General features: G+C 40.7%; 2 protein-coding genes across 2 annotated transcripts; both read left to right on the top strand.

Moving 5' to 3' along the window:
* Positions 1–38: 38 nt before the first annotated feature.
* Positions 39–16,885, top strand: ankrd28b (ankyrin repeat domain 28b). The gene is made up of 28 exons (XM_034127632.1): positions 39–255; positions 3,437–3,520; positions 4,025–4,103; positions 4,798–4,868; positions 4,974–5,174; positions 6,560–6,647; positions 6,814–6,956; positions 7,155–7,367; positions 8,881–8,959; positions 9,087–9,201; positions 9,400–9,482; positions 9,631–9,694; positions 9,846–9,914; positions 10,021–10,161; positions 10,324–10,435; positions 10,547–10,573; positions 11,209–11,283; positions 11,376–11,577; positions 11,917–12,004; positions 12,091–12,208; positions 13,014–13,233; positions 13,542–13,629; positions 13,727–13,810; positions 13,940–14,085; positions 14,194–14,276; positions 14,447–14,529; positions 14,704–14,795; positions 15,268–16,885. Exons 1-28 carry the CDS (start codon positions 229–231, stop codon positions 15,549–15,551), a joined length of 3,159 nt encoding a protein of 1,052 aa, XP_033983523.1. The 5' UTR covers positions 39–228; the 3' UTR covers positions 15,552–16,885.
* Positions 16,886–17,832: 947 nt separating this feature from the next.
* Positions 17,833–23,201, top strand: hacl1 (2-hydroxyacyl-CoA lyase 1). Its single transcript, XM_034127631.1, has 17 exons — positions 17,833–17,883; positions 18,139–18,243; positions 18,333–18,373; positions 18,459–18,539; positions 18,630–18,702; positions 18,783–18,860; positions 18,977–19,071; positions 19,147–19,259; positions 19,373–19,508; positions 19,829–19,934; positions 20,158–20,241; positions 20,393–20,494; positions 20,605–20,759; positions 21,053–21,211; positions 21,305–21,412; positions 21,525–21,711; positions 22,947–23,201. Exons 1-17 carry the CDS (start codon positions 17,833–17,835, stop codon positions 22,977–22,979), a joined length of 1,707 nt encoding a protein of 568 aa, XP_033983522.1. The 3' UTR covers positions 22,980–23,201.
* The last annotated feature ends 206 nt before the right edge of the window (positions 23,202–23,407 follow it).

The following is a 23,407-nucleotide window of genomic DNA, read 5'->3' as shown; positions in this document are numbered from 1 at the left end:
TTCGCATCTTGTTGGGAGGCGTAGTACGGTGGGGGCAACGCTATGGAGTTTCCGCTACTCCTGTGCTTTCATGCCATCAGGTTAGGAAGCTAGCAAGAGAGCTAAGCTAGCGTCACGCTAGGCCTCCAGCAGACCAGCGGGAGAGCTACCAAGATCAGACACTGCTATTCGCAAGGAGACAAATATCCCTTTATGAATCTGCATGAGAACAATTAAAATCCCAGAAATATGGTGGTTCTCAAAATTCGAGACCAGGTAAGTGATCGTTGTGTCAAAAGCTGACCCAAGTTTGAGCCACTATTGGCTGGCTAATGTTAGCTAGCTGCCCCGATTTCAACATTCGCCAGCAGAATGTAAGTCTAGTTTGTCCACCGGCTTAAGGCTAACAGAAGCATTTCCTTAAACATTTCATGTGAGGCTCGGTGATAAATGATCCCTTCTGAGGTTAAAGTTAGGTGCAGTGGTGCTAAGTGAATCACATTTGGAGTGTTGGGCGATAACAAGAGACATCATTGAAACACATGCTCAAACGGTTGTTGAGCTGAAGCTAATGATACTGTTTTTATCTCAGTATTTAGCCAGAGCCTGCGTGATATGCTACTTAGCTGGGAAGTGACTTGTTAGCATGCTGTGACTAAACAATTCAACAATAGCCTTTGAGATTTCGCTTTCAAGCTCTAGTAATAATAGCCACTACTGTAGTGTGAGATGAGTACAATAACAACCAAAGCTATCTGTTGATTGTAACGTTACTGTGACAACTGGCCGTTGGTGACATTCATGTGTTGTACCTCAGCTGGGGTGGCTTTATGATAGCTATTAGATTGGTTGAACACTTAAATAATGATGAAGCTTTTATGCACCAATTTCCCTAACCAAATGTTTAATCTTGTTTGAATACCACCACTTTGCTGTGTGGTGTAGCGATCCGTGCGAGGCGTTGTGTGCTGCTCAGTTTAGTGATGGTTTAATTTATAAAGCTGGTTTACATCAATTACATAAGTTATGTCCTTGATCACATCTTTAGCTCCCCTGCTAATATTCGAATCGTTTTTAAAGTATTTGTTTTAGTTGTTTACTCAAATGTAATGTATGAATGGTATACCTGCAGGTTAACTGCTGTGTAATGGTTGTATTAAATGTACAAAGTCACTGGCAATGTGACAGTACATGCTTCCTCTAACTATATTAAACACTTGCCACCTACTTGTGAAAACAATAATAGCATTCCCTTATCTTTTAAGGGCTGTGTGTTTTGGACATGGATGCTATTCGTGTGTGTGTGTGTGTGTGTTCGTGTGTGTGTTCGTGTGCGTGTGTGTTTGAATGATCGTGTACCTGGACTCATGTGAGCTGGTGGAGTTGCCAAAGAGCTGTCTCCATGGTGATGGTATTAACTAGGCTGGCTTGTATGAGGAGAGGAGGTGCACAATCGTGCAGCCAGAGAAGCATCGAAAATCTCTTACACCAATCGGGCTGGACTCAAGAACTGAAAAAGACTAAATGCACATTTGTCCTTCCCTTTCACTGTGGGGGATATACAGGCATTTTCAAGAAGAAACAAGTGCCTGTTTGTTACCCTGAATGTATCCTCGTAATTCTAAGCTCTACTGCACTATAACACCCTGCAGATATTCATGGGCATTATAACAAGTGAATGAGAGGATTGTTTTGTGTTATTAAAAAGGACTCAACACTTCTTGGTCCCTAGACGGTAATGCTAATCTTTGTCTTGCTTATTCTAAATACTTAATGAGCATGAGTTCAACTGCTCAAACACTTTATTCGGCTCAAACAGATTTACTATCTTATCCTGTTGGTTTTCATATACTTCAGAGACGTTTTTTCTATACCTGTACCTGGAACTATCCAACGTGTTCACAGTAAATATTAAGTGTTGCATTTGTCTTGCTGTAGAAAAGTGTATTGCATAAGGTTCAATTGTGTTCTGTCTGTCGAAGGTGACAGTACTTGGTTTTATGCTCGACATTCACATAGCTTAGAAAAAAGGATACAGGATATTAATGTGATTGTGAGTCATTGAGACATATAAGGAAGCAGTACAGAAAGACTAGTTGTGTCCAGAGACAGCTAGTTCTATTTGATAAGGTTTGTCTAGTATGTAGCTCAAACAATACCAGATGAACTAGAGGTCTTTTGTACAGTAAGTCTTATAAGCCACATGGCTGCACTTTAGCTAATTATCTAGCAGCCCGGTGCCTTAAATGAGGGATGAAATCTTAATGAACGAATGGACTCTGCATGCTACATCATTCTGACGGTACGCAGAAGCAAATCCAGCACAAGGAAATTATTGTATGAAAAATATCGTCGTCATATACAAGTCTTGACTTCTGGTAATGCTAAGACTGTCTGCTGGTGGATCAGACAGGAGTGTGAAGCCCTGTAGATCTGATTAACATGACGTATGGTTGCACATTAGCACATTTTCAAACGGTTGATACAGGCATTGATCCCTTCAGTGTTTCCAAATCAATTTGACAATTCACAGATGTTACACTGGTTTATAAAAATTAAAAAAAGTTGGCATAATGCTGACAGTTGTTGTGGATATCTGGGTTTTGGAGCATTCGGTTGTCAGTTTGAACTCACTATTCAGCGACACGTAGTGTAGGTGAGCTTGTTCAACAGGAAGTGTTGGCAAAATGCTACGACAGTGTCACAATATATAACTTCAGCTATCTGTACATGGTAATTACTGCAATAAATCATAAAAGGTCTTTCAGTTACATATCTTAAATGTGTTTTTGAGACATGGATATGAAAATGTGTTTAACTTTTGAAACCGTTTTCAGATCAGCTGGGTGGGTTTTTCCTATTTTCTTCTGTTTCCGTTAAAGATGTAGAAAGTCATGTTTCTGTCTTCACAAAAAGTGAACTGATCAGCACATCAGTCATTTGCAGCACAATGCTGGACTTGTATTCAATCAAGTTAAGGGATATTTCTCTCTGCCATGGGATGGATGTGGTTTTGCTTGCCAACAGACTGTAAACACCGAACAGAATTAGAAAGTGGCTGCTCAGCATTTGTCCTATCAATCCTGACAGTCTGCCGCCATCATCCTCTGTTTGTGGAGTCATCGTTTTGTTAAATGTACATTTGAATGCCTGTACAGACCTGACATGAACCTAACTTGTTTTCCATGGGCTCTTGAACATGATTGTGTATACTCTGAGCAAATGAGCTTTGTGTGTATTGTGGTGCTTAAGGACGAGGATCCTGCAGTCTCTCTAAGGGTTACATTCTGAATGGTTATTGTTTTCTCAAGTTTGACCTATTCTGTTGGCATTTCTAGTCAGAGAAACACAGTTTTCCCTTACAGGCTTGCATTAAGTTTTACTGAAAGTGTTGCATGTCAGACATAAAAGTCTTGAGAATAAGTTGATTTTAACACAGTCTCTTTTTCTTTTACAGCCTGCTTTGCTGAAAGCTATTTTCAATGTGGACCCAGATGAAGTACGCTCACTGATATTCAAGAAAGAGGATGTGAATGCACAGGTAATCTCATTAACTCACGCTTATTTCCGCATTTGATTCCCCTTTTCTGATTTTAAAAACGTCCCTACAACACAGAACTTAAAAGTTGTAATTTATAATTGTCCTTGAATGCCCTCATAGAACTCTCAGTTAGTAGTTTTTACTACAAAAAAAGCAATTAGGTTTGTTTTTACAATTATTATTACTGCATGATCTGACTAAGCTTATTTCATTGCACTTCCTCTCCATTCTTGCTTTAGCTGGGTGTTTGTTTCCAAATAAAGCAGGTTTGTACTGGAGGAGGTTTCACTGCAAGGCTTTAGAGTTACTGAATTTGTGTTTGACTGTGGTTCTGTCAACATGTGAACAGTTATATCTCATTTCTAGAATTTGTATGTAGTTTAAGAATTGTAATGCAAGACGGATCACAACCAAATGAACATTTATAGAGTAAAGTAGAGGTACACATTTAGACTGTGGTTTCTATTTATTTCCAGTAAACGTCTTTGTGTTAATTTATTACAGGACAATGAGAAGCGAACTCCGTTGCACGCTGCTGCTTACCTCGGAGATGCAGAGATTATAGAGCTGCTGATTCTTTCAGGTATGTTTTCCAAAAGAGGATTTATGTACTGAAATTAAATACCAACGTATGTATTTCTGTCATTTTTATAGTGTGGAGCATTTAGAAATTGAGCTTTCAGAAATCGGAACATTTTATTCTCGACATTGATGTCAGATTGCCAAATTGATGGCAGAATAGTTCAAAACCAAATATAGGTTTAATGTTACAATATAGAAATGATAAGTGCTCATCAGGTATCAGTAGGGATTATCTAGGAAATGGCATAGCTGTTGATTTGTTTATTAAAAGGACAGATTTCTGGCTAAAATAATTATACCAATGTGAGAATTATATTTCTTCCTGAAGTTTAAACCCTTGTAAATCACTTTTGGCCAAGTTATCATCCCCTTTCATCTCATTGCCGTACATAGGCTTAACATACTGATTTCTCTATTCTGGGTATTGAAGGGAGTGGTAAAATATGCTGATGTTAGCTTTTCGTAGAGAATAAGGATATGTTTCAAAGGCTTTTGTAGCCAGATGGTGCATCTGCATTCAACCTACACACTTTGCAGTCTGCTCTTTTGCTAAGATTTTTGCAAATAGAAATATTAGGAAACTGCCCTTCATAAAAATCAATAAGGCTTTAGGCATTCTGTTGAAATGTTGCACTGGATGGCATGTAACTGTATGACCTTAAACAGTCTAACAGCCTGTGTCATCTGACTTGTAGGTGCCAGAGTAAATGCCAAAGATAACAAGTGGCTCACTCCTCTGCACCGGGCCGTGGCCTCCTGCAGTGAGGTATGTGAATGTTCCTCCGAGTATGCAAAACACACAAATGTCGCGCAACATTTTTAAATTCTAAACCGTGTGGAACCTTAACCTACATGTGATGACTTCTTGCAGGAGGCTGTTCAGGTCTTGCTGAAACACTCTGCAGACGTAAACGCCCGAGACAAGAATTGGCAAACGCCGCTTCACATCGCCGCAGCAAACAAAGCTGTCCGCTGCGCCGAAGCCCTCGTCCCACTGCTCAGCAATGTGAATGTGTCCGATAGAGCCGGCCGGAGTGCGCTGCACCATGCAGCCTTCAGCGGGCATCTGGAGGTACATTTAAGCCTACATATTGTTTGATTCAGCTGTAAGCTCTTCTGACAGGCTTTAATGCCTTTAGTATTGATTTCGTTGTACCTTAATGGATGGAAATGGAAGCACATTTGAATACCACTTGCTATACAAAACAGGACATGTAACTTTAAAGGGTCTGTGTTGACTATTTGGCTGCACTTTCTGATTTGTCTTTGTTTTGTTATAAAAGCATAAGCACTTAAGTGCTGTTCATATTGACACAGCAGGCTTGATAGGAGGTGGGTTTGCCTTGCTGTTAGTATAAGCTCCTGATCTTCGTCTCTTACTGACAGGAAGTGCTTGCCTCATAAATGTGTAAACACAATGGGTATTGCAATACCAAACAAATGAACAATGGCTGCATTTTTGTCCGTTTAAAAAGTGGGAAGTAAACCAATCAACATCCACATTTAGCTCTGTTGGCTACCTACAGTTAGCAGCTATGTCAGTAACCATAGCTGTCATAACCACAACAAATTATTTTTAGAAATTACACAACAGGTTGACAAACGTGTAGTAGGTTGTTCCTCTTGCTTTCAGAGTTGGTTGTTTGTATTTGTACCCATGGCATTTGGCATACGCTGTGGCCTATTCTTACTTTTAATTTTAAACAAATAACTAAACTGAGCTTTTGTTGTATGGAGAGTGAGAGGTGATGGTGATCAGCCTTCATATTTGGGAGTCATGCACAATTTCAAACACCATGATAAAGTCTGAAGAGGGAGAAGCCACAGCTCCTCAAACCATTGAGCTGCTTATAAATGAACCAGTCATAGTTTGTTATGAAAATAAAGCATGTTTACACCATAATCTTCTTTCCCTAATCGATGCAGACTGACATAGTGGTCTGTCAGTCATGACTTTTGGTCACGTTCAAGGACTCGGCATGCAGAGTCGGTGCTTGTCCAATCACGTGCCTACATGCAAATGATTGCAGTAATATAATCTTGTGCAAATTATGTATCTTAGAAATAGAGAGGTCATGTCTAAGTGTTGCTGTGTATGCAAATCAAATGCATAAAAGTTATAGTCCATGTACGGTGTTCAACATAGGTACACTGCGTAAGTTATCAGTTTCATCCCTGCTGACTTCCTCAGGTCTTTCAACCTCTGTTTGCTCAGCAATTTAAACAATGCTTTATAGCCTTGTGGAAACTCCTTGAGATTAGTTTAAATCAAAGTAAACTTTTAGGCATGTTTGTGGTGTAGAGCAGAGTATTAAGGCATTACGCACAATGTGTACACCATGGTTATATGTGTTGGTGCACTAACTGAAAGGCAGCTGAATCAGAAGTGGTCAGGTTGTAACTTCCCTTGACATTTTCCCTGACTGCTTTTTTCTTTTTCTCTGTTCCTGCTTTTAGATGGTGAGGCTCCTGCTCTCTAGGGGAGCAAACATCAATGCCTTTGACAAGAGGGACCGCCGTGCAATCCACTGGGCAGCATACATGGGTAATAAATCATCCACTGGCATTATTACATCTCTGACGAGTTCACCTCATCTTGTGGTCAATACAAGTCAAGAATTATTAAAAGTTTTTTTTAAATGAACCCAAATGAATGAGTAATATCTTGACAGCATATTCATGGTATGAAATCATGCTCTCTTTATCCTCAGGACACATAGAGGTGGTAAAGCTGCTGTCATCTCATGGAGCCGAGGTGGCCTGCAAAGATAAGAAATCCTACACCCCCCTACATGCAGCAGCCTCCAGTGGAATGATCAGCGTTGTTAAATACCTCCTGGACTTGGGGGTGGATGTAAGTTCCACCCACCAGCTTGTTCTATACTCTGCAGACACTGATAGATCTGATCAGGAGAGAATTCATGTAATAACATAACCTGGCACTGTGCACTGTCTTAGATAATGACTAGGATTTTAATATTCTGCGTACAAACAGTGTCTTGGTGAAAAACAGGGATGTCATGATAACTCCCGGTCTTATCTTTGCGTCTAGATCAATGAGCCCAATGCTTATGGCAACACGCCCCTGCACGTGGCCTGCTACAACGGGCAGGATGTGGTGGTGAACGAGCTCATTGAGTGCGGCGCTAACGTCAACCACGTGAACGAGAAGGGCTTCACACCGCTTCATTTCACCGCCGCTTCACGCCACGGGGCACTCTGTCTGGAGCTCCTAGTGTGCAATGGGGCTGATGTCAACATCAAGGTAAAAAGAAAACCCCAATTTTGCCTAGGGATGGGTATCGTTAAGGTTTTAACGGTACTACTACTTTTATCGATACCGCTTATCGGTCCGGTCTTTTAACGGTACTCTTATCGGATCTTTTGGAGAAAAAAATAAGGTAAACAAATTGTGAGCAAAACTAACATTGCTTTTTATTTAAATTAAATACATAATATTTCACATCAAAAGAAACAACAATGTTTTAACAAATCGTATTCAATAATCTGATGACAGAATCGTAAACAGAATAGCTGAAACTTTAACAAACTAAATAACTCAGTTACCTCTAATCATTAACCCATGTTTGTATAATTGAGTGTGTTGCTGCTTGCATACATAATACCTGACGTGGAAAAGTTACTCGTGGATGGAGCTACTAGAAAGACAGTGAAAACGGTGCATTTCTCCGTCTGAATGTGGTGCACTTTTGCAAGATGTTTAGACAAATTGCTCGTGTTACCGCCCTGACATGCTAAACTCTTATTGCACTTTTGGTAATGAGCACTGTCCACATCGAGACGGGTAAAGTTTAACCACACCTCAGAGCGCGTTCTCTCCGCCATCTCCTCCGTGTGTGTGTGTGTTGCTGCATGTAGCAGCTGCGTGTGTGTAAACTGCCCAACCCTCGCACACAGGCGGGAGAGAGAGATCTCTCGTTTGGATTGGACACAATCATAGACGCATTTTGCAGGCTTTTTGCATATTAGAAACGGAGTTGGCGACACTAAAACTGCAATATAATGTTTGTGTAGCAATAATATATATGACATATATTTTTTACATGTCTCCAGTACCGATAAAAAGACCGATAACGTCGGAGCTTAACGGTACCACGGTCTTTAATAATTCAGCCCCGGGGCCCGTTTAATACCGGGGCTCGGTACCCATCCCTAGTTTTGCCTCTTGATATTTCAGCACTCATACCTTTTTTAAAGAAGATGGCTCAGTGTGACCTGGGAATGCTGATACTTAATAACAGGCACTCCTTTCCCATATACAGCTCAGTAGTTGAAAAATGATGTTAATGTTACTTGTAACAGTAAAAACAAAACCTGAGAATGTGTGGTTAAGAGTTGAGTTGTGTAGCCCCACCTGTTGCTTGTGTTTGAAACCAAGTGTTAGTGTTAGTGTTATTGCTATTTTTATTTTTTAAAGGCCATCATGTGAGTTCTTTTTTTACTTCCAATACTTGTTAAATCCTATGTTTTGTAAGGGAATAGCACATTTATAAAAGTAAATTAAGGACCTATCTTTTTGAATTGGCTTATAATTTGGGGCAATTGTAATTTTTTAGTAGTATCACAGTTCATGTTTTATGGTTTAGTGATATAACTCTTTCTGTTTTTTTATACCTTGTTTTTAATTATGTTCCTCACTTGTTATTGTCATTTTCTGTCATAAAGCACTTTGGGCTGCGACAAGCATGAAAGGTGCTATATAAATAAAGTTTATTATTATTATGTTGTGATATTGACATATTTGTATTTCTCTCCAGAGCAAAGATGGTAAGACCCCCCTCCACATGACAGCCATCCACGGGAGGTTTTCTAGGTCTCAAGCAATCATTGAGAATGGTAAGCTCTACTAAAAAAAAAAAATCTGCCTCGCTGGCTTTATTTCTCACGCTGGACTGAAGGCCCAACCTGCCTCCCAGCGATACTCCGGCTGTGTGCTTACTTTCCTCTCTCTTTTTTTCTGAAGGGGCTGAGATTGACTGTGAAGATAAGAAAGGAAACACACCACTGCACATCGCAGCTCGATACGGGCACGAGCTCCTCATCAACACCCTTATCACCAACAGAGCTGACACTGCTAAGTAAGTGAGCCTGTCTGCCCTTTATCAGCAACTTCACAAATCCTACAGTGGTGCATCTTTCCAAAGCGTAGATGTAATGTCTGTTGTGTAACTTGTATAGATTATTCTGTACTATTAATAGGCGCTTTCCTACTCTTACTTCAGCAGCATTGATTTTTCAGTTGATGCTGAACAAATTAACATGGGTGTCTTTTTCAGGCGAGGGGTTCACGGTATGTTCCCTCTGCATCTGGCCGCTCTCAGTGGATTCTCTGACTGCTGCCGGAAGCTGCTGTCTTCAGGTGAGCAACACTTTATGCATTTAGTGACAAATGACACAAGGCTCGTGACACGATTTGTGTTTTCAAATATTGAAGAACTGTGCAACATCTGTACAGTTCAACCTCATATGCCGAATCTTTATTTTATAATGCTTTTACTCTTCTGCAGGATTTGATATTGATACTCCTGATGACTTTGGAAGGACCTGTTTACATGCTGCTGCTGCTGGGGGGTGAGTACAAGACAAATTCATATTGTTTTTAATATTACATGCAAGTGTTAAGATGTAGGTCCATGACTTGGTCCATCTTCTTCTTCTTCTGTAACAAAATCATGATTATATCCATCATCTCATCACCTTATGAACCTCTCTCACCCCTCAGAAACCTGGAATGTCTCAATCTTCTCCTCAACACGGGGGCAGACTTCAACAGAAAGGACAGCTTTGGCAGGTTTGTAGTATTATTATTATTATTATAGTTTTGCACAAAGAGTTTGAACGCTCATCGTTCCTCGGTCAAATTTCAAGCGGGAACTGAGCTTTGTTTGCTTTTCCAGGACCCCTCTGCACTACGCTGCTGCCAACTGTAACTACCAGTGCCTGTTTGCTCTGGTGGGCTCTGGGGCCAGCGTCAATGACCTAGACGAGCGGGGGTGCTCTCCTCTGCACTACGCCGCTGCCTCTGACACAGATGGAAAGTAAGTAATACTTCACTTTCTTTAAGGAGCGGGTGTCTGTGTGGGAGGCGGGTCAAGTTTATTTTAATTTTTTTGCTGCGTTATTGGTGACGCTGAGTAACAGTTGAAGACTTGAAAGAGGATGTTGTTTCCTTGACTACAGCCTCTCTGTTGTGTCTGCAGGTGCCTGGAGTATTTACTGCGAAATGATGCAAATCCAGGGATCCGGGACAATCAGGGCTACAATGCTGTGCACTACGCCTCGGCATATGGACACCGCCTCTGTCTGGAGCTGGTGAGAACTTCACTCCAGAGAGCACCATGCATAACAACCAGCGCCTAATTCGGTGTTGCTATATTGTAATAATGTTTAATGCTTTGCTCCTTGTATCTCTCTTTGTCACAGATTGCAAGTGAAACGCCTCTAGATGTGGTGAGTTACATTTGTATAGTTGTACTCGTATGTATTCTGTTCTGCTTTGTGATGGTTATGTAAGATAGATGGATAGATAGATAGATAGATAGATAGATAGATAGATGGATAGATAAATGGATAGATAAATAGATACATATATAGATAGATAACAATTAAACTGAAAATGAAAAATATGTTGTCAAATATAAACAATAGAAAATGTCCAAAATACTACAGGAGCATACTGTATATACATTGGATGGTATATAATGTACAGATATACAGAACATAAATTGTTCGTGGATATTAAAGGAAGGAGTAACCAGTGTTTCCCACAGAATTTGATTCTATTTGTGGGGGCACTGCACCCCCCCCCCCCCCCCGGCCCGCCACAAGTAAATCAATGTATAGGAAACACTGGTAACTCAAACTGCTCATGTAGCAGTGAGTAACTCTAACAATGTCTGACGAAGATCTCTGTTAGATAGAAATATAGATTTAGCTTGGAGCTATCAGTATAGTGTGCAGATGTATTATCTTACGTCCTCCTTCAGAACAGGCCAAAGTGCCATGCATATCTATAGTACCATTATTTGTACAGCTAGATGATTATATGTGGAGTTTGTTCTAACTTGTGTACCTGGTTTGTTCAGCTAATGGAAACCTCAGGGACAGACATCCTGAACGACTCCGATGTCAGAGCACCAATCAGCCCTCTGCACCTTGCTGTGAGTGGATCCTCCTTATTGTCCTTATCATGGCTTTATCCTTAATCTCATATTATTCATGTTAACTTGTTTATGGCGAATTCGTCTTTTAGGCATACCACGGTCACCACCATGCAATGGAGGTTCTGGTGCAGTCTCTGCTGGATCTGGATGTGAGAAACAGCCAAGGGCGCACCCCCCTAGACCTGGCTGCCTTCAAGGGCCATGTGGAGTGCGTGGACGTCCTCATCAACCAGGGAGCCTCCATCCTGGTCAAAGACTTCACCTTGAAGCGAACCCCCATCCATGCAGCAGGTAAGGACTAGGAGTGGCTGATTGAATGAGTTTGTCAACAACTTTCAGATATGCAGTATAAAATAATACATAGGGTAATTATTCACTCTTATTTGCTGCCGTAATGTGTTTTGTTCATTTGTTTTTATTTGTAAATCCCATAAATGTTACTTTCTTGTATTTATCATATTCTATTTACGTGTATATAGACTTCTTGCACAATTTTTAGTATGTTGCGTCGTTGGACATGTGGCATTAAAACCTTTGAATCTTGAATCTTTTGTTTTTAAAGTTGCCTTATAAATAAAGTTCATCATTATTATGACTTTACTAATGGACTGTTTCTGTCTTTCCCCGCAGCTACGAATGGTCATTCAGAATGTTTGCGTTTGCTGATTGGAAATGCTGATCTTCAAAGTGCAGTAGATATTCAAGATGGGAATGGACAGTAAGTGAACGTTTCGTCTGTGATCTTGGTTTTTTCCACCAGTGTTAGAAACTAATTGCTGACATTTTTTCTCTGTTCTCTCTCAGAACCCCCTTGATGCTGTCAGTGCTGAGTGGACACACAGATTGTGTCTATTCTCTACTAAATAAGGGAGCCAAGGTAGAAGCCAAAGATAAGTGGGGCAGGACAGCCCTGCATAGAGGAGTAAGAAAATCTTACCATTCTTACATACACAGTTTGTTTTAAACGCTTCTATGATTTAAAGGTCTCCTATCATGCTAAATGCACTTTTTGATGTCTTTTATACATAAATATGTGTCCCCGGTGTGTCAGGGACTCACAAAGTGTCAGAAAACAAAACCCTCTCACTTTTCCTCCGTACCCAAATCTCTAAAAGCGGGGCTACAACGGAGCTGATCCAGATTTGCTGCCGATATGACGTAATATCGGAAATGTGGACTGGCTTTACACCCACGGCCCTATCAGAAACGTCGCTATCAGAAATAATGCGCGATGTGTTTTGGATGTAATATGGTCTTTGTTTACATTAGCAAGCATCGCTAACACTCAGAGCTAACCTGTACTGGAGAGAGTGTGTGTAAAGAAGCAGGATGTAAAAAGGTACTCGCGTTGTGGTAAACCCGCAAGAGAAAGAGACACTTTATAGACATGTTTTTAATATATTTTTATATATCTGAGACCTATAATATATGCCTAAAAATAGTATAATAGGAGACCTTTAAGTTTGGTGATGTTTTTTGTGTTTTTCTACTTCTACTTAGCATTCTTTCTCACTATGATTGTTTATATGTTTGAAACTGTGCCTGCCTTTTTGTCTTTGCAAGAAATTAAATCTAAACATGTTGTCGGCTCTCGTATGTAAGTCGCTTTGGATAAAAGCGTCTAACAAATGACATGTAATGTAATCAAACTATGTGAAATGCAGTACCATACAGGATATGAAGAGTCAACGGTAACCCCACTAAGGCGTACTGTTCTCTGTCCACAGGCGGTGACCGGTCATGAAGAAAGTGTGGAGGCCTTGCTTCAGCACAACGCCAGTTTCCTGGTGCGAGACTGTAAAGGGCGCACACCGGTCCACCTGGCAGCGGCGTGTGGACACATTGGGGTACTGGGAGGCCTGCTGCATGCTGCCCAATCAGTGGAAACACTCCCTGTCTTAACAGACAACCAAGGCTACACCCCACTGCACTGGGCCTGCTACAATGGTACAGAGATGAGGGGTTTGAAATCCTCCATGGAAAACATTCAATACAGTTATGAATATGTATATTTAGCAATGTATGATTTTTTCAAAAAGAAACAAATTGGTAAAAAGAAGCACTTAGAAAATATTCTTTGACGATGACAACATACATTTTTCATGTTTGGTCTTCATGTCGTTTTTCATGCAATGTCTTACTGCTCTCAAGGCTCAATTTTCGCACATGTTGATGAGGACAAATGTTTCAAGAGAGCCCTGATTGTAAGCACCTTGTGATAAAGGCTGATGTGGTTAATGTTTTCTTGTGTGCAGGTCACGATACGTGTGTGGAGGTTTTGCTGGAGCAAGAGGTTTTTCACAAGGCTGAAGGCAGCTCTTTCAGCCCCCTCCACTGCGCTGTGTAAGCTCTTGAGCCGTCTTCTTCTTTTTTGATGGGTGCATGCAAAGACATAACCTCCAACGGATGAAGTAATTGTGCTCCTTTTCTCTTTCTTTAGAATCCATGACAACGAAGGGGCTGCTGAGATGCTGATAGACACTCTGGGCCCTGCCATTGTCAATGCCAAAGACAGTAAAAACAGGTATATACACATTCATATAAAGACAAGTACAACTGACTCAACATTTTTGTAACTTTATTTAAAATTCAGCTCATAAATAGGATGGCTCTGATAAAAAAACATACCCTTGTTCTGATGTTATTGTTGCAGGACCCCACTACATGCAGCAGCCTTCACTGACCATGTAGAGTGTCTCCAGCTGCTGCTGAGCCACAACTCTCAGGTCAACAGTGTGGATGCTGTAGGGAAGACCCCGCTCATGATGGCGGCTGAAAATGACCAGGCCAACGCTGTCGGTATGAATGCTTCTCTACCTTAACGCCTTGAATGGAAATCAACTGTCAGGTGTAAAAATCAATGCTGTATTGTGTTACCTTCAATTTGCTTCTATATTTCACTTATAGAGCTGCTGGTGAGCAGTGCGAAAGCAGATCTCACTCTGCAGGATGCTGTGAAGAACACTGCACTTCATCTCGCCTGCAGTAAGGTTCGTATTGCCATATGGTGGCACTGTTCCTACATTCTCCAACAGCAAATATACTGCATGTTATATACTGCACCCAAGTGTTGAATTACCATTGTGAAATTGTATTTACAGCACCATTTTCCGATGTGGTTTGTTTTTTATATTTACCATGATGTTACTGTTTTCTACAGGGACATGAAACCAGTGCCTTGTTGATATTGGAGAAGATTACAGACCGAAACCTCATAAATGCTACTAACGCCGCCTTACAGACGTACGTATCACTTGTGTTGATTTAGTGTCTTGTCTCTTCTGCATCTGAGCATTGGATTTCACTGGTGGTGTGGGTGTACTACTGTGGGCATTTAAATTATTAATGCAGATTCCAATCGTAAAATATTGACTTTCCTATCAGCACATTCATGTTAAATCCTTTTTCTTTGTTTAGGCCTCTACACGTGGCTGCAAGAAATGGTTTAACTGTGGTGGTCCAAGAGCTTCTTGCAAAGGGAGCCAGTGTACTTGCAGTCGATGAAAACGGTGAATTCACAATGTTATTTTTCTCTTTATCGATGCCATCACCTTTCATATCTGGTTTTTCACATTACATCAGGAACTTGCACCTAAACATAAACACTAATAGACACAGCAGGATCAGAAATGATTGCTTACCTAGAGCAAAAAAGCCCTTACAAATGTCTATGGTGCTGCTTTTATATTAAGTTTGGGTAATAACAAGCAATTAAAACATTTTTTTATTTTTTATTTTTTATTTTTTTTAATCTGTTCGAAATAAAGATTGAAATGAAATGAAAAAATGAAACATACTGAGTCAGGTATTATACTGATTTTCAAGATCAGCCTCATAGAAATGTTCAAATTCATGATTTTACGTAATTTAAATCGGAAAATCCCTGTTATAACTGATAAATAATTTAACAGATGTAACACCAATTCTAGAAACTGTGTCTTCCTGTTAGATAATGTATGTGACACTGTCATTGTTTTGCAGGTTACACACCCGCCTTGGCTTGTGCCCCCAACAAAGATGTGGCAGACTGCCTAGCCCTCATCCTGGCCACCATGATGCCTGTGTCCCCCTGCGCCCCGGCCCCCACCCTCCCTTTCAGTGCCATTAACCACTACACCACCAGCCCCTCCAAGAGCATCACCTTCGACAGTCTGCCCACGCTGCGCGACGAGCACAGCTCCTACTGCAGCTTCAACAACATCAGCCATCAAGACGGCCTCTATAAGGAAGAAGAGCTCAATGACTCGGACTCAGAGACGTACTGAGGGACAGGAGGGAGCGATAAATGCATAAACACACACACACACTGTGTCTTAAAAAATCACCCACCGCCAGCTTGGGAGGGCAGAAGTAGAAAGAAAAAGCCCCCACAGGAGCCTTAAGAGCCCCCCCACCCAACGAGAGAGCAAGAGAGGGAGGAGGTGCAGCAGGCTGGCCCACACTCATCCCGACCTCATGCAGCACCAGGTGTCCTTCAGCTGATACTGGACCTCAGTGACCGCTGCTTTACCAACACTGACTTCTTGAGTGCTAAAACTGTACGTACTTGTTGGGCGGACAGCGACTTTTGTACGGCAATAACATGCTGAAGAGGAATGGTAGCACTTCTCCAAGAGCTAAACTGACAGGGACCAAAAGACATGGATGCATTTTAACCCAGTTTTGACTGTGTAAATGAGATTGTGAAATCTTGGGTTTATTGGTTAGCGGGGGAGGGGGGATGATGCCAGTTTTCATTTTGGGGATTTCTTGATGCGATAGAGAAGGTTGATGTCTGCACACTACATCCGTCAGAATGCACTTGTCCTTCAAGTCTGTAAGTCATACAGGCGTGGAAAATCTTTTTTTTTTTTTTAGATCAAAATTTGAATATACCCATGTCCATGTCTTAAACTCCTTATCCTCTAGGAAGAAAACAAGTCTGATTTACTGACCTTAAAAACATTTGATATGTGCACCAGGTTCTTTTTAAGTTGATCAACCATACCTTTGTATATTGACCTGTCCATTGCGGTTTAGTCTTTCAAGAATAAATTATTTGTGTAATTTCAGTTCCTATTTATGTGTTCATTTCGTGCCTTCATTAGTTACTGAGAAAAGATGAGTTTGTTGAGGCAGCTGTGAAAGTACAGTGATGCGCACCAGGTAGGTAATGAAACATTTCGAAGAAGCACTGTACTGAGGTATCTGAGGCTCAGCATTGTGAGAAGAAACACTGTAAAACCAATGATAGGACAGCGTTTGATTTTCTTGTTTGAATGAATTTGCTCTTATATTAGTCAATGTTTGTTGACAGGTTTTGCTTGCTTTAACTTCAAAAAAAGAAACCACTCGATTCAACCATGATTCAGATATCCCCATTTCTGTCTGTTTTCCTGTTTAAAAATCCTTTTAACTGGAAATATGTACAATACATTTGCTAGCTTCTTTAGAAAGGAACAGGTGTTTTCCCTCTTTTCCTTGCTTTTTCTCGAAGAGGGATGAATCTAGCATGTATATAGAAATTATAACTGTGAATTCAACTCTCCAATGAATTCTTTCAGTACTGAGATTGCTGTATATTTTATGAGTAATAAAGAAATGAGTTATTTAATAATGAGCATGAGTTTCATTGAGTATTGTGTTGTATTCCTTTCAATAAAAGACACATTGAAAGCAGATTAACAGACAAGTTTAGATTTCACAGCGGGAAAAGCACAGATTTAGCTAACATTGCCATGTTTTTCTGGGATACATAATGTTATAAATACCACCTTTTGCTTTTAGTATTTTAGTTTGTCATCAAGTTTGCGGTAAATAAATAAGAAAGACATGAGACAAATAATTATCTACAGCTTATTTCCCAGGCACAGTATCCATAAAAAATTCACCAAAATGTAACAAATGCATATTTTTCTAAACCTATTTGTGTATTTTAACGAGGGACCATTAAGATGTGAAGTGACTTTGGTAGCACTGCACTGTAAAACAGGGAATATTTTTACAGTCGTTTCGGTGTTGCACTTTGTGGACGGTCCCTGCCCACAAGTCGAAACCGTGAATATCTTGCTTACTTTACTGAATTAGGAAAGCCCTGAACCCACCCTCTATAACGCTAGTTGTATCAATATAGGCTCATAGAGGGCATTAAAGCCTCTCTTGTAATTCCAACGACATCTCAAAACCTTTATCTATCATCAAGTGTCTTTTACCATACGAGGGCTTTTGTTTTGAAATGACTTCCAAGAGTGCCGCACCTCCTCTCGCTCAAAGATATTTAGTAATGTAAAAACGAAAAACAAAACATTGCAGTTGTTTTTCTCTTCACTAGTTCAGCCCATGGATGTATAACAGCCAGACATATGTGTAATGTTATTGTGTGATGTCACGCGTAGTGTCTCCCGTGATTGGCTTACAACACGGAAGCGTTGTATATTCCAGGGGCAGATCATGGGGCAGATAGCTTGTTAATGTTGGTGGTAGTTGCGACAGTTTATGACAGTTCTGGCCTCAGTTCACCTCTGCAGCTACATAACAGAGTCATAAGTCGTGTCTAACTGAGCAGCAATGGACGAAGTGACAGGAGCTCAGCTTATTGCTGAGTCCCTAAAGGCTCAGGTAAGACAGTTCAAAAATAAATGACTGATTTAGAAAGTTCTAACTTCTTATTGTAAGCTTTCCGTTTACTGAGCAGCGGTTTCTGAACTGAACTTTAACAATGTAACCACGCGTGCAAAAAGTGTGTCAAAGTTCAAGTGTTGCGTAGTCAAGTCTAAGCATTACATTTAAATAAAATGCAGTTATTTTCCTTATCACATTTCCTCTTAAAAGTCCTATGTCAGTGTGGTTTTGTTTCTTCGTTTCTTCGTGCAGAAAGTGGAGTACATGTTTGGGATAGTCGGTGTTCCTATCATAGAAGTGGCCATGGCTGCTCAGGCTGCAGGGATCAAATATATTGGAATGCGCAACGAACAAGCGGTAAACACTTATTATTCTGCTACACTGCATTTATAATCCTCAACAACACAATCATATTTTAATATACCATCATTTCTGTCACACAACAGGCGTGCTATGCAGCATCTGCCACTGGATACCTCACTGGGAGGTAAGGTAATAGTAACTGAACAGAATCATTGAAGGAGATGGATGTCTCTTACATGTTACTGTCTCCTCTGGTTGTTTGTTTCCAGACCAGGTGCCTGTCTGGTGGTGTCTGGACCGGGACTCATTCATGCTCTGGGTGGAATGGCCAATGCTAACGTGAACTGCTGGTATGCCCTCACAAACTGATACTGATTTTATGCAGATTGCAGGGTAAAATGCTTGATATTTATCCTTTCTAATGTGTTTGCTTTGCACAGGCCAGTGGTTGTTATTGGAGGCTCCTCAGATCAAAACCAGGAAACAGCAGGAGCTTTTCAGGAATTTCCTCAGGTAATGCACACTTTTAATGTGGATGTTTGTCCACCGATGCTTCATTGAATTGAAACATTTTATTTTGTATTTGTTGGTAGGTGGAAGCATGTCGCCTTTATAGCAAGTTCTCTGCCAGACCCAGCAGTCTGGAAGCCATCCCTTCAGTGATAGAAAAGGTGACATACCGGCTTATTGTTGCACTGTCTTACATTTGTTTTATTTAGTACAGCAGACTAAGTAAAGTATTTCAAAGTTGGATGATATATTTTTTTATCTGTTTCTTTGCTCATAGGCAGTCCGGACCAGTATGTATGGGCGTCCAGGTGCCTGTTATGTGGATATTGCTGGGGACATGGTCAATGCTAAAGTGGACAGGAGCCAAGTCAGGTAGGCCGTCATTTTTACGATTGTTTTTCTGCATAGTATCACTTCTCTGATTACAGATGTGTGTTTGTCGTGCAGAGTTGTATCCTGCTGTCCATCTCCACCAGTGAGTTTGGCTGACCACAGTGCAATCACAGAAGCCGTATCTGTCTTGAAAGCAGCTAAAAGACCCTTAATCATCATCGGCAAAGGTTACCTCAAAAGAAACATTCTCACTCTAGAAACCCCATGTTTTCTATATGACTAGTGAATCAGAGTTGATCTTCAGATAAGTCATGATGACATGAGTATTGATGCCCAACAGGAGCAGCCTATGGCCGAGCAGAAACGTCTCTGAGGGAGTTTGTGGAAATGAGTGGTCTGCCATTTCTGCCCACCCCCATGGGGAAGGGGGTCCTTCCTGATGATCACCCCAACTGTGTGGCTGCTGCCCGCTCCAGGTCAGCCTCCTTTAACTATAGGAATATGCAGGCATCAAAAAGTTGAAATGCATTCATTTGAGCCAATATTATTATTATCATTCTATATATATAAAGGAAAATGTCATTACTTATAAATAAACACATGTATCCCAATGTATATATATATATATATATATATATATATATATATATATATATATATATATATATATATATATATATATATATATATATATATATATATATATATATATATATATATATATATATATATATTTTAATGTACAGTTTTTGTTTTAACTCAATGTTGCCCCACCTCGTCCACTTTTCTTTCTCAGAGCTCTTCTCCAGGCTGATGTTGTGCTTCTGCTTGGAGCCAGGCTGAATTGGATGCTGCATTTTGGTCAGCCACCTAGATTTGACCCCGATGTCAAGATCCTTCAGGTTTGAAAATGAGCAATGGCTAAATTGTCTATTTGTGGAAAATCAGTTTTGCCTCTGACACTACCAAAATAATGTTAGAAATACCTCACTGGTAAAAAAAAAAGCAAGTGAAAATATCTTAATATTGTCGTGCCAGTGCAGTTCATTTGTTTATCTCCTCCACTGTGTTACTCTGTTGCTGCAAATCGTGTGCTGTGATAACAAGAGTGTGCTCTTTGTGCAGGTTGACCTTTGTCCTGAGGAGATGGGAAACAATGTGAGGCCTGCTGTTGCTCTCCTGGGAGACATCAACGCTATTGTCACACAGGTAACTACAACTCAGCGGGCCCACATACTCTTTCTGATGAATCCCTCTCCTTTGTGCGCTTATGTTTGTTCTCCATTAAATATATCCTTACAGCTCATATGTGTGTTTGTGGAAATGTCTTTGATTCTTTGTTTGTGTGCTTGTTTTTCAGCTTCTGGAAGGCGTACATAAAGATGGCTGGAAATATCCCTCTGACACAGAGTGGTGGGGCACACTGAAGGACAAAATTGCAGCTAATGCAAAAATATCCATGGTGAATTTAGACTCCATTTTGAATGATAATGTTGCTCACTTTGTTTTTCATATTGTCACTATTTTTAATGTATTATTATTCATGCATTCTTGCCCCCTCACTATCCACAGGCGATGGCTCTTCAGTCGACTGTGCCCATGAACTACTACACAGTGTTTCATCATGTTTCCCAGCTGCTGCCACAGGACTGTATCATTGTCAGTGAGGGTGCAAACACTATGGACATAGGACGCACTATGTTGAACAACTACCTACCTCGACACAGGCAAGGCAGTTTTATTGTAACGGCACATAAAGACACACATTAGTCGATTATGTTATATGTCCCCAAATGTAGATAGAAAAGAAGACAGACATGGTATAGGCATCTGAAAGACTTTGTGGAATATTGTCGGAGCTCTTCTCATGTAAAGATTATGCTTTACAAGGATTTGTGCCAAAGGCTTTTAGAGGAAGAGACTCTAAGGTTTGAATACTGATACCAACTGGAACATGTATTTGTTGAAACGAAGTACCTAATATGGGATCAGGTTGTAAGCTAATCCTGGTGATGTGCAGGTTGGATGCTGGTACATTTGGAACAATGGGAGTAGGCCTTGGCTTTGCTATAGCCGCAGCGGCTGTGGAGAGGAGCGAGAACAGAAACCAGAGGATAGTCTGTGTGGAAGGAGACAGCGCTTTTGGATTTTCTGGCATGGAAGTAGAAACAATGTGCCGGTGGGTTGGTTTCCTCCCTTTCTACCCCACATACTCTATACACTTCAATACCCCACTGTTACTTAATTGCATATTGTCTGTTTTGTTTTACAGGTATAATCTCCCTGTGGTCATCATTGTGGTCAATAATAATGGCATTTACAGCGGAGTGGATCCTGAGACATGGAAAGAAATGGAAAAGATGGGAGATCTGACCACTATGTGAGTCCCACAACATCAGTCCCAGCAATTTACTATTCGCTGTAATGGTTTCCTACATGTCATCAACTGTGATGTAATGAAATGTATCTCATGTCCTTATGTTGCTTGTCAGAGCCCCTCCTGTGACCCTCCTACCTGAGGCACGCTATGATGAGGTCATGACAGCATTTGGAGGTCGAGGGTACCTGGTGAGGACGGTGGAGGAGCTGCGCAATGCTTTACAGCAGAGCCTGAGTGACTGGGAGAAACCAAGTCTCATCAACGTGCTCATCGACCCCTCTTCCGACAGGAAACAGCAGGTAACTGCCACCGGTCAAGAATATATACAGTAGAGTCGTCACTGTCTCTATGAGAAGTTCATGTCAAAATAAAAGAATCCACTCAAGTTTTATTTTGAAGTTGGAGTCCTTTGAATGGCAGGCAGTAAATTATAAGCATAGATCCTGTTGAAATGCCATGCCCTCTTGTGGTTGTGAGTGAATGATGCTGAAACACCACTTTCCTGCTGCCTAAAACACCGTTGTGCTTTTCTCAAACAATGGTCAATGCCTCAACCAAGGACACTTGGAATTAATTTGTCAAAGGTGAAATCTGCATGTTAATAAAGATAGTCGTTCTTAGAGGGGGATGGCACCACCAACAGATACTGTACACATTTTGACGGTTGTCTGTCTTTCATTAGAACAGAATACCCACTCAATTAGCTTCACCATTAATATCCCTGGCTGAAACCAAATGCCCAGATTTCTGTGCATTCGTGGATTGGACATGTACAGGACGTAAAGCTGCTCAAATACATCCCTTTTGCAGACTTCTAGAGAGACAAGATTAAAGGGTCAGGAACGTGGCAGCGGTCATAACAATTGAGGTCTAAGTTATTTTTGAATACAATAATTGATTCCTTTTATGGTCCAGCACCCTTGCAGACATGACGTGATTTTAGACACGGGAAATTGTGACCTGATGTCTCATATTTACCTGTTTCCCCCTGAGACAGTAGTACAGAAAGGAGATGAACAATGACCCCGATGACATTGACAGTCGCAGCAGCAAAGCCCGGCGAGATTAAAAGCAGCAGCATCTCGGTCATGAGTGCAGAGCAACAAACGGTTTGGTGTTTACTTGGCTCTGGCCTCATCCTTCTAGCTGCATGGCTGACATGCCTTACTGAGCAGTAATCCACACACTCCAGGTGCACTGCAGAACTGTTGTATTCCTCTCACAATCCCTCCACCTCACACCAACCTGACCTTTCTATTTCAGGGTCCCCATAATTAGAAAGCACGGCCCTCTGTGTTTATGTTGAATGTATCTACGCAACCCTTCGCAGACATGTTTGAAGGTTGTATTGAGGGCCGTATCCATGGCGCTGTGCTCTCTGTGGAAAGACTTGTCCTCTTATTAGGTGTGCTGGCCTATTGTTTGCCTCGAGACTGTTATCTGTTTTCAGGTTGTTTTAGAGAGAGCAGGACTTTTTCCTCATATAGCTCTGTAACCTAAGGTCTAATGTAATGCTGTGTTGTTTGTATTGCAGGAGTTCCCTTGGCTCACCCGCTCCAACCTATAGACTGAACCAGGGATCTGCCTCCTCCTCTGTCCAGAACATTATCAGAACAGCAGTGACCGTTTTCCTTATGGAAACTCAAACTGGATCATTATAAAGCTGCTGTAGCTTGTTGTGATTGTTTCCATGAAATAACTGAATCTTTTTTAATCAATTCTTACTACACAGTAGTATTACAAATAACTAAATAATTAATACAAAAATAAAACAATTTTACACATGCACTTAATGTTATTCGTCTTTATTTTTTTGTTTTAAATCTTTATCCATTTTCTTTTCACATAGTTAATATGAAATATTATTAACCTCAGAATCAGTTTTATTGCTATTCTTTTGGCATGCAAGGAATTAGCTTTGTGCATAAACATAGTAAGACTAGTTCAAATTAAAAAATCAAAGCATTTGGAAAATGAAGAAACATAATTATAGAA

The sequence above is a fragment of the Trematomus bernacchii genome, unplaced genomic scaffold (assembly GCF_902827165.1).
Source record: "Trematomus bernacchii unplaced genomic scaffold, fTreBer1.1, whole genome shotgun sequence".
Lineage (NCBI taxonomy): Eukaryota > Metazoa > Chordata > Actinopteri > Perciformes > Nototheniidae > Trematomus > Trematomus bernacchii.
Note: the sequence above shows the minus strand (reverse complement) of the source record. Positions and strands in the feature narration are given on the sequence as shown.

What these genes read in the sequence shown, in the direction of transcription:
- hacl1 (XM_034127631.1), top strand. Translation starts at nt 17,833, where the DNA reads ATGGACGAAGTGACAGGAGCTCAGCTTATTGCTGAGTCCCTAAAGGCT. An exon ending in CTGAGTCCCTAAAGGCTCAG is followed by an intron (nt 17,884 to 18,138) that starts GTAAGACAGTTC and finishes TTCTTCGTGCAG; the next exon opens with AAAGTGGAGTACATGTTTGG. An exon ending in ATGGGAGATCTGACCACTAT is followed by an intron (nt 21,413 to 21,524) that starts GTGAGTCCCACA and finishes GTTGCTTGTCAG; the next exon opens with AGCCCCTCCTGTGACCCTCC.
- ankrd28b (XM_034127632.1), top strand. Translation starts at nt 229, where the DNA reads ATGGTGGTTCTCAAAATTCGAGACCAG. An exon ending in CCGTGGCCTCCTGCAGTGAG is followed by an intron (nt 4,869 to 4,973) that starts GTATGTGAATGT and finishes GACTTCTTGCAG; the next exon opens with GAGGCTGTTCAGGTCTTGCT. An exon ending in TCCTGGACTTGGGGGTGGAT is followed by an intron (nt 6,957 to 7,154) that starts GTAAGTTCCACC and finishes CTTTGCGTCTAG; the next exon opens with ATCAATGAGCCCAATGCTTA.